At 39.9% G+C, this 11,189-nt stretch overlaps 1 protein-coding gene across 2 annotated transcripts in view; it reads left to right on the top strand.

The window, feature by feature from the left end:
* Positions 1-882: 882 nt before the first annotated feature.
* LOC111155416 (armadillo repeat containing 1) overlaps positions 883-11,189 on the top strand; it is a 25,851-nt gene continuing 15,544 nt past the window's right edge. The window contains exons 1-2 of one of the 2 annotated variants that reach the window (XM_022515553.1): positions 883-1,077; positions 7,436-7,736. In XM_022515553.1, the coding sequence (XP_022371261.1) occupies positions 7,554-7,736 (183 nt within the window). In that variant the 5' untranslated portion in view covers positions 883-1,077; positions 7,436-7,553. The remainder of the gene's footprint in view (positions 1,078-7,435; positions 7,737-11,189) is intronic. The other variant, XM_022515552.1, reaches the window with a different exon arrangement.

The following is an 11,189-nucleotide window of genomic DNA, read 5'->3' on the forward strand; positions in this document are numbered from 1 at the left end:
TTAGAGGCCTCTTAAATTCCTTGAGCTTCGTGGCAAAAACAAATTGTGAAAGAGACTCTAGACCATTCAGTTAACTTATTGGTGCAGTAGATGCATTATTCTCAGACTGGCCTGTGGAATTTAATTATATTTAGAGAAATAGCTTTAAAAACCAAGATCTATACTTAAGCAAAACAAAACCGCCAGTGACTAGCATTGATAAAAGTATATAAATCTTTACTATTATAAACTAAATAGAAGATAATATCTAAAAAGTACTTTATGACGGATTTGAGAAGATTCTCTCTGATTAAGTCCCTTTCCCTTACAAGAAAAAAAAAATCCTTCCAATAAGAAGTTATTATTTAAAATAAACAAAAAACTGTACTTCGCAGCCTTCGCGCTTAGGAACACAGTGAACACTAAAAAGAAATGAACGCAATCCAAAAAACACCTAACATAGGGTTAATGTCCTTACCAAAAACTCAAAAAACTTTAATAATTAAGACTCACAAAAACGAAGAAATATCACGAAAATACTTTATTCCACCTGAAAGAGCTGCCAGAGAAAAACGTACCATTTGAATTTCCGAACGCAGGAGCTCACAGGTTACTTCAGCGCGGGAATGCTGGGAATTGTAGTCGGGGAAACTAAAACGGTTTCTCCGCCCGGATGCAAGCTTCTTCGCTCAGTGCTTAGCGGACGGACACTCGTTCGGTCCAAGTCCGGTGTTCCTGTGCTCTCATTGGACCCTTCCGTTCAACCCTTGGTGCATTTCCCCTAGATCACCAATGAACGCTTTAGTTTAAGAAGGTCTTCACGTACTGGGCGTCTTAGCCTCGCGTTGGAATGCTATCAGCCAATGAGAAGCCAGAACTGTCAGATGTTGCAGGATCATGGGGGAGAGTAGTCTGTACAGCCTTTCCCCGCCAGCGTCCTCGCTCTTTGGCTCATCGAGTTAACCTGGTGGTTTGCTGCCGCTGAGGCCGCGTCTGCCGACGGAGGGATCCGCTCGGCGGCTCCTGGGTCCCTCTGCCTCATTCGTTGGTGTGGCCCTGATGGTGCGCCAGGCTCTGGACTCCTGAATCTGTGGCGCGGTATGTAAGGATCTAGGGAAGGCAGACAAAGCGGTGGAGCCAGGAAGGCCGCGGAGAGCGGCCCCTGCATCAAATCTGCGAGTCGGCCTGGGCCGAGGCGCTCTCCCCTGGCCTTCCCGGGACCCAACAGTGCGTCCCACCAAGCGCTTTAAAGCGCCTTGTCCCGATATGTCCTGTAAAAAATGTTAGCTTTGTTCATTTCCTCTCCATCCCCGGCACTCCGATTTTTTCGAACCCTGGCGTTAATGGCTGTCATCTCACTTCATCTCTCCGGCTTGTTCTTTGGTAACTGTTTTGTGCACCTGCATGTCTGCTAGGAGTGGAAGGACATTGTGTTTGTCTCTATTCAAAAGAGATCAGCTTTCACATTCTTGTATTTTAATAACTTCTTGGAGGCCTTCGTGCAGTTAGCAACTCCTTTCGTGATAGTGCTCTGATGTGTTAGGGAGGTGCAGAATATACCCCAACACCTGGTGGAATAGAAGTACCACAGGATCAAGTATATAGTTCTTGTTTGGTAACTGCTGGTACTCGCCTCAAGTTATTTTCTTGATCCTGACAATCGTTGGGGATTATTGATAGGAAACTGAGGCTCAACTTCTCCAAGAGTTACAGTTAGTTGCTAGTAAAGTAAAGCCAGATCTGAACTCAATGCTTAGGTTATTTTTTAAAAACTTGCTTAACTGAATATGGATTTAGGTTGTGGGTGTGTACTCTCTGCAGCTCTTAGTTGTAAGAGATCTGAATCATTCTTTGAACTGAATGGTAGGTTTTGGCTGAAGAATTGAAAATCAAAATTATAGTCTCATATGTATCACCTAAATTCCCAGTTCCATCCAGCAGGATAGACCTCACCTGGGAGCTTTTTGGAAATGCAGAATCTCAAGCCTCACTCCATCTGCTGAATCAGATCTGCTTTTGAACAAGATCCCTTAGATAATCAGAGTACTCCTTAAAGTTTGGGTAGCATGTATTGTCTTATGATCTCTTTGTCCAAATTGAGCTAAACAAAAAGAGAAAATAAAACAGAAAGGTTTTTTCGCGTTTTCCTCATTTGCTAGTGAGGCTTTGATTTTTCATTATGTCTGTATTGGCAACTTTAGCTTAGCAGCCAAAAATCTTAAAACAGAAAAGAATATTTAAAAAGTAATTAAAAGCTAACTTGTAAGTCATCAGGTATTGGTCAAAAAAATAAAATGATTGAGACAAGAGAGATATTAAATAATACTGCTAACAAAATTTCAAGAACCCTCTGTTTACTTACAACATCTGTACACAAGTTCTCCACCATAATTTCCCCCACAATTTTCTTCTTTTGATGAAAAGCTTCCATTGTCTTTGGAAGGAGTCAGTAAATTTGCTACTGCTGGGGGTTTGCTACTACTAGTGGGGGTTTATTTTAGTTTATTTATTTGGTTATCTGGTAATGAAACCAAAACATGGTCCCAAATTTACTTAGTGTCATGTTGCATGATAATTAAAGTATTTCGTAGAATTTAAATGTTCAGGGTTTTATTCAGATGTTCCCAGCCATATTAAAAAGACAGGCAGTTATCGACCACCGTTAAGTTTTAATTGCTCTTATTTGCACCAGGAATCACCTCTGTGCTTATTAAAATCATGTGGTGGGCCCTACCTCCGAGGATTCCTAGTGAGGTCTGGGTATGGGCCTTGGAATCTGCATTTTAATAATCCCAGTTTAGCTGATGCAGGCTGTCCAGGTCCACATTTCTTGGCATTAGTATTTTAAATAAAAAGTGAAACTATAAAGCAAGCTTCTTTTCTTTCTTTTTTTTTTTTTTTGAAATATTTTATTTATTTATTTGAGAGAGACAGGGAGAACAGTAGAGAGTCACACAGAAGAGCAGACTCCCAATATGGGGCCCTATCCTGGGACACTGGGATCATGACCTGAGCTGAAGGCAGATGCTTAAAACCCACCGACCATGTAGGCACCCTGCAAGCTTATTTTGTTTTGAACCTAATTTAGTACTCCTTATTAGAAGAAGAGAGTTGTTTTTGTTTTTAAGTTTTGGTTCATTAGTTGCTACAAAATTACTCATAAATGTATTTAAAATGTTATTTGAAAATTGTTTTGAGGGATGCCTGGGTGGCTTCTTTGGTTAAGTGTTTGCCTTCTGTTCAGGTCATGATCCCAGGGGTCTTGGGATGGAGCCCCGAAGCTTCTCCCACTCCCTCTGCCTGCTGCTCCACCTGATTCTTCTCTCTCTCTGTCAAATAAATAAACAAAATCTTTAAAAAATATATTTTGAGATTTGCCAATTTGAGAATAAGAGAGGGTAAGATAGAATGAGTACCAAAATGTATCATTTAAAAAACATTTTTTCCAGCCTAGGAAGGCTAACATTTTTATCAAACAATTTGAGTGTGTGAAAATGATAGAATTAACACAAAGACTAAATGTATCTAATACATGAATTGGCGATAAAGTTCCAACTTTTGCTTACCTGTTTCCATTTTCTCAACTGTTCCATAGCTATCTTATAAAAACGTCTATGTGAATTCCTCAATCCACAGAAATATTGATCATTTAACAGGATTTAGGCAATTCTCAGAAAAACTTGATTTTGGCAAGAATATTAAATAAGGAAAGAAAAATGAACTCTTAACACTGAGGAAATCTCTTAAAGTTTTACCTAAAAACTCATGTAATTTAGGGGAGAAATCATAGCTTCTTTCTACCTTTCTTGCATTCATGCCAGAGGAAATGCAGTGCTTGACCACAGCTTCTGCCTCTGTTGTGTTAGGATTTTTGATGCCTTGTGATATTCCTGACTTTTTCCTTGGAAGATCTTATTTAAGTCCTCTCCTTCTCCATGGGCTTTGAAAACTGAGAGTTTTAAATGTTTTGGCTTTTATTCATCTCAAAGGAACAAGAAAGGCCATAAGGTTTTCAGCATCATTTAAACTGAATGATTAAATGTATCTAAGGACTCCTTAGCTAAGATTGGAGCTCTCCGGTTACACAGCTAGAGGTGAATGCAAAAGGACCCTTTCCAGTGTATTTGGTTCTTTTTTTTTTTTTTTTTTTTTTTAAGATTTTATTTATTTATTTGTCAGAGAGAGAGAGGGAGAGAGAGCGAGCACAGGCAGAATGGCAGGCAGAGGCAGAGGGAGAAGCAGGCTCCCTGACGAGCAAGGAGCCCGATGTGGGACTTGATCCCAGGACTCCAGGATCATGACCTGAGCCGAAGGCAGCTGCTTAACCAACTGAGCCACCCAGGCGTCCCGTGTATTTGGTTCTTAAATGTAACTTGGTTCTTGGGCCTTTGAGCCAGTAATTGGTTCTTCAGGTTCCAGTTTGCATAAGATTTGTGTTGTTGATAGCACTTTATAAAGCTCATGGATAAGGTGGTTTGTAAACAGGGATATTGAGGATATTGAATATAGAGGAACCTAAGAGGCAGCATGCTCCCAGACCCGTTAGTCTTATCTCTATGCATTCAGTTTGTTGCTTTTTTTCTAAAATTTTTTAGATTTTTTTTTTTAAGATTTTATTTATTTATTTGGCAGAGATCACAAGTAGGCAGAGAGGCAGACAGAGAGAAGAGAAAGCAGGTTCCCCACTGAGCAGAGAGCCTGATGTGAGGCTCAATCCCATGACCCTAGGATCATGACCCGAGCCGATGGCAGAGGCTTTAACCCACTGAGCCACCCAGGTACCCCTCTAAATTTTTTTAAATTGCCACAATATAATATTTTCATTTTTTGAAAATAACCTGCCAAATACTATCTTGTTAAAGCCCTGTTTTCTGAGTCCTTTATTTTGCATTTGCTTGCATACCTAAAAAAATCTAACTAATGTATTTTATCTTGAATAGGATTTCTTTTTGCCATATTATATGAATTAAACTTGCTTAGCATTGGTTTTAAATTGCTTAAAAGTCATTCCAATACCATTTATTGAGTAATCTTACTATTTTTTTTTAAAGATTTTATTTATTTATTTGACAGAGAGATCACAAGTAGGCAGAGAGAGAGGGGGAAGCAAGCTCCCTGCTGAGCAGAGAGCCTGATGTGGGGCTCAATGCGGGGCTCGATCCCAGAACCCTGGGATCACAAACCGAGCCGAAGGCAGAGGCTTAACCCACTGAGCCACCCAGGCACCCCATAATCTTACTATTTTTGATCGATTTTTGGTTCCATGTAACTGAACACTATTTATTGAGCATATACAATATGTTAAGCACCAGTCCTTTCCATGTATTCCCTTTTATTTAGACAATACACTTAAAAAAAAAGATTTTATTTATTTATTGGACAGAGATCACAAGTAGGCAGAGAGACAGGCAGAGAAAGAGGAGGAAGCAGGCTCCCTGCTGAGCAGAGAGCCTGATGCAGGGCTTGATCCCAGGACGCTGGGGTCATGACCTGAGCCTAAGGCAGAGGCTTTAATCCACTGAGCCACCCAGGTGCCCCTAGACAATACACTTTTGATAGCTGCTATAATTAGCCTTAAGTTACAGATGAAGAAACTGAGATAAAGAGTAAGGGATTTGCCCGAAATCATATTTATTACCAAGCAGTGGAGCCTTGGTCTGACTCACTGAGAGCCTGCTTTCTTATACTGAATGTGTAAGTAACTTTCCTGGGAGAAGTATCATTCTATTGTGCAGGCCCCCTCCCCCCCAATACCTGGTAAGGCCAGTTCTGCATTATTTATTACCTTTTCTCCCCAAAATAGCCTTTGTAGTCTTTCTGGAGTTACAGAATAATTTTGTTCATCCCCTCCCTTTCCTAATTGGCATTGTTTTTGAAGTTGACACTAACCATACATAACTTATTTATTCATAGAAAGTATTTACACCTTTATATTCTTACTAATAAGGAATGTGCAGTGTAATTGATGATTGGAGTTATTATTTTTAACTTTCTGCACATATGAAGATTATTCCTTGATATTTTGTTTCTTTGGCTTTTGTATGTTTAGCATATTTTCTAAAATATCCAGGTTTGCTTTTATGGGGAAAAGGTATGCAAATTTAAAAGGACTGCATAGAGGTGTGCTTGGGTGGCTTAGTGAGTAAGCAACTGACCTTTGATTTTGGCTCAGAGTCCTGGGATCAAACCCCACATCTCATTCAGTGCTCAGGATGGAGGCTGCTGGAGATTTTTTCCTTCTCCCTCTACTCCTACCCCCACGCATGCACGTGAACTCTCTCTCATTCTCTCTCAAATGAATAAATCTTAAAAAAAAAAAAAAAAAGTAATATGTGGAAAAAAATAAAAAGACTATGGAAGAAACAAGCAGGGTTGCTGGAGGGTAGAGGGTTGAAGGGATGGGGTAACTGGGTGATGGACATTAAAGAGGGCACGTGATATAAGGAGCACTAGGTATTGTATAAGACTGATGAATCACTGACCTTTGCCTCTCAAACCAATAGTATATTATATGTTAGTTAATTAAATTTAAATAAAAATTTAAAAAGGCTATGGAAAGTGGAAAGACTGTTGTTTAGGAGATAAGATTTTATTTTATTTATTTAAAAAATTTCATTTATTTATTTGACAGAGAGGCAGGCAGAGAGAGAGTGGGGGAAGCAGGCTCCCCACTGAGCAGAGAACCCGATGTGGGGCTTGATCCCAGGACCCTGGGATCATGACCTGAGCAGAAGGCAGAGGCTTAACCCACTGAGCCACCCAGGTGCCCCAGGAGATAAGATTTTAGTGCACTTTGATACTCACTAGCTTTCGTCACATGGGGCAAATTATTTAACTTCTCTGTGACTGTTTCCTTATCTGTCAAATGAATTACCTCGAATTGTGTTCCATTCTTCTGAATATGGCACACTCAGAAGATGGACAGGTGTGTTTAGATTCAGTTCATATTCACTGTGATCTCCCTAACTCCTGGGGCCTGACACAGGGTGAAATACCCTTTTTGCCTTGTTTTTTGTTCATGGTCTTTTTTGACTCCCTCCTTTTTCCTAGGGGTTTTTATCTTTTGTAAACCCAGTATGCTGGGTTTTGTTAGTAGATGAATAAAAAAAAAAAAGCTTTCAGCTAGCCACATTCCCTGAGGCACTTGTGTTAGGTTCCAGAACTGTTCTAGAGGAAAAAAGCACTGGCAGTGGTATAATTTGAGAAGTATAGTGCAGGTTATGAACTTTAACTGTAAAGATCCTGTTTATTGTGACTTCAGTGTTAAAATATGTATTGCTAAAATGGAATTTATTGGAATATTGAAGGTGACATATGTTCTTTAAATGTGCGCATAAATAACTTGGTTTTTGGTGTGTTTTTTTTACTCAGCTTCTTATGTTCATTTTACTTAAACTGTGGAATTGCCAAGTCTCAAGTTTTTGTGTGATTTAGATTCATCTGTTTCTTTCTAAAGGTGTTGTAATCCTGATTGTTTGACAAATGCCAGAACGTACTTCAGCAGCCTAGAACTAATTTTGCAAACCGTTTCTACAGAATTTAAGAAGATTTTGTTCACGTGTATGGCATAGAAGATGAATTCATCCTCCTCCACGATGAATGAAGAACCTGATGCTCTCTCGGTAGTTAACCAACTCCGGGATCTAGCAGCAGATCCATTAAATAGAAGAGCCATTGTCCAGGACCAGGGATGTCTCCCTGGCCTTATTTTGTTTATGGATCATCCCAACCCCCCAGTTGTCCACTCAGCTTTGCTCGTAAGTTGCCTTTAGTAATTTTAATCTCAGTGTGACAATTCTGCAATTCAGAAGAATTTAAAAAAGTGTTAGATGACATAAAAAATTAAAAGTGACTATAGAGTAAATAGTAATAAGTCTGTATTTCTACATGTGCAGACTCGTGTGTGTCTGTGTGTATGGTCCTTTGACATAAATGGTAGCATACTGCATGCATGGAATGTTCTGCGACTTCCTTTTTTCACTTACTAAGAAAGCTTGACAATTGTATCATTTCAGTATGGATAGACACATTAAAAAGATACTTATTTTGTTTTTATTCTATAATACTTTTGTTAAGGTCTGAAGCACATACAAGTCACTTATTTAAAGTGTGTCATTCATTGGTTTTTAGTGTATTCAGAGTTGCAGAGTGATCAGCACGATCAATATTAGAACATTTTTATCACCTTAGAAAGAAACTTTTCTACCTGTTCCTTCCCAGCACCTCTTCCCCAAATAACCTCTTTATATCTCTGTATTTGCCTATTTGGGGGAAAAAAAAAAGCCTATATATTTTTTTACATAAATAGAATCATGTAATATGTGGTTTTTGTGACTGGCTGCTTTCACTGAGCATGATGTTTTCAAGATTCATCTATATTGTCCCATGTCTAGTACTGCATTCCTTTTTATGGCCAAATAATACTCCATTGTAGGGAAATGCCACATTCTCTTTTTTTTTTTTTAAGATTTTATTTATTTATTTGACAGAGAGAGATCACAAGTAGGCAGAGAGGTAGGCAGAGGAGTGGGGGAGGAGGCTCCCCGCTGAGCAGAGCCCGATGCGGGGCTCAATCCCAGGACCCTGAGATCATGACCTGAACAGAGGCAGAGGCCTTAACCCACTGAGCCACCCAGGCGTCCCCCACATTCTCTTTATCCACCTGTCAGTAGATGGACAAAGCACTTGTTTTCATAGAAGGTGGGAGGGAAAGATAAGGAAAGGAGAGGAAAAGAGAAAAACCTACAGGATCATAGCTAATAATGTAGAGGGAACTACCATGTTGTGAGAAATGTGGGAGCTAGAGGAAAGTGAAAGAACAATTTAAAGCAATCAGGCAACAGAATGTGGTAATTACACTAGGACAAATAATCTGGTTCTGTGAACAGAAAATGACATTAAAAAGAAAGACAGTTGGGGTGGAGGAGAGGAATAGTGGTAACTGTTGAAGATTAAAAGTGCCTTGGGAGACTTAATCAGCCAAGGGTAATGTGTGTACCTGATTTGGTTCCTAATTTGAACAAATCAAACATAAATGTATCTTTTTAGATATTTTGAAATGAATATGGATTGGATAGTAGGTATTAAAGAGTCATTAATTCTTGTGCAGGGTATAAGTTTATGAAGAGTGTTGGGCTCCAGATAGGGACTTGGGCCTGAAGGTAGGGTGGGCTTTTTGGGTGGACTAGACTTGGCTCTATTTATCTAATTGTCAGAGAGAGCACAAGCACAGGCAGGGGAGCAGGCAGAGGGAGAAGCATGTTCCCTGCTGAGCAGGGAGCCTGAGGTGGGACTTGATCCCTGGACCCTGTTTCATCACCTGAGCCAAAACAAAGGCAGAGGCTTAACTGACAGAGCCACTCAGGCATCCTTGACTTGGCTCTATTTAAATTCAGAAGGCTAGGTGCTGCTGGAGTAGAAGTTGTTTGAGGAGGCTCTTAGAGTTGTTACAGAAAATGGGACAGGTTGCTAACTGAGGAGAATGGAGAGATTGTTACAGTAGTTTTGAAGGCCGGATTAGCTCAGTAACACTGAATTGATAAGTTACTTTAGGTTTACAAAACTCCTTTTTCACCTCCCTTGAGGCCCCTGTAGGCCCTGAGAGCCAAATAGTTGGATTTGGTCAGAGTTGATTCTTGGCCAGGTAAGTTGTCCAGAGGGTAGGCAAAGGAATTCAGGATTTTGACAAGAGTAGTTGAAATGATAGCCTGTAGATGCCAGGCTGAGCTGGAAGGGAGGTCAAGTCATGAAGGGATGGAGCTAGAGAGAAAGGAGAGGAATAGTGGGTTCAAGGTCCCACTGAGTTTGAAGAGCATGTGTGGTGTTTTTATAATTCTGTTTTCTCGTCACTCTTACAAGCTGTACTCTTTTCTTTGGTTTCATATGATTTCTACCGAGACTGCTGTAATTCTTACCTTTGTTCCTCTCTATGTAAATCCTTTTTTTGTGTTTTTTTTTTTTTTTTTTTTAATTTTATCACTGTTTTCCAGCAATGATTATGATGTGCTTTGGATGGATGGTTTTCTTTGTGTCTTATTTTTGTTGTTCTTCTCTTGGGATTTGTTGAGCTGCTTGGATATGTGTTTTTATAGTTTTCATTATTTTGGGGAAGTTGTCATCCACTATTTTTTCAGTTTTTTTTAAATGCCTCCTCACTCCTCTTCCAGTACTCCAGTTTCATGTATGTTAAATATTTCAAGTTGTCCTACAGGTCATTGTTGTGCTGCTCTAATTTTTTTTTTCCTTTAAGTCTTCCACCCGCCTCTGATCTTCATCTTGGATAGTTTCTGTTGCTACATTTTAAGTTCACTGATCTTTTTTTCTGTGGTGTCTAATCTGTTCTTAACCCATCCAGTGTTGTTTTCATTTCAGATATTTTGTTTTTGTCCGTGAGAAGTTACATTTGGAGCTTTTTAATATCTTTCATTTCTTTCCTCACCATGCTCATGTTTTCCTACTCATCCTTGAGCATATGGAGCATATTTATAATAGCTGTTTTAAATGCCCTTATTTTCTAATTCCATCTCTGTCACATCTTGGTCTGTTTCTGTTGATTTTTTTTTCCCCCCTCCTGGTCAGATCCTTCCTCTCTTTTATTCTCCTCTGCAAATTCTAGCCACCTGGAGTGTTTTCTGACACCAGCCAATTCTGAGAGTCTATTGGACACCAGCTGGGTGTCCAGCAATTGACTTCAGTTTAGTCTACCCACCTGGTGTTAAGTGTCAACCCCCCCAAATGTAAGGCTCACTCCCACAAAACTGCATGCACTTCAAAGGCCAGGTGCAAGTATCAGGTCACCCGAATTTCTGACTGAGCAGCTATAAATTGGGTGTTCCAGTGGCTCCCTCCTCAAGTTTGATAATTTACTAGAATGGCTCCAGATCTCAGGAAGCTACTTTACTTACATGTACTAGTTTATTATAAAGGGTACAAATGAATAAGTTTATAGGGCAAGGTCTGGAGGGGTCTTGAGTGCCGTACCATCTGTCCCTGTGGAGTTGAGGTGTGCCACACTCCTGGCAGATGGATGTATTCCCCACTTCGGAAACTCTGAATCTCCTTGTTCAAGCTCTATAAAACATAGAGCTTAATCTCCAGCACATCCCCATCTCCAGCCAATGAGTGGGGCTGAAATTTCCCACCCTGTAATCTCTTGGTCTTTCTAGTGATCAGCCACATTCTGAGGCTATCTTGGAGCCTCAGCCCAGCTC

The sequence above is a fragment of the Enhydra lutris genome, unplaced genomic scaffold (genome assembly GCF_002288905.1).
Source record: "Enhydra lutris kenyoni isolate GAN:26980312 unplaced genomic scaffold, ASM228890v2 scaffoldscaffold41, whole genome shotgun sequence".
Taxonomy (NCBI): Eukaryota; Metazoa; Chordata; class Mammalia; order Carnivora; family Mustelidae; genus Enhydra; species Enhydra lutris.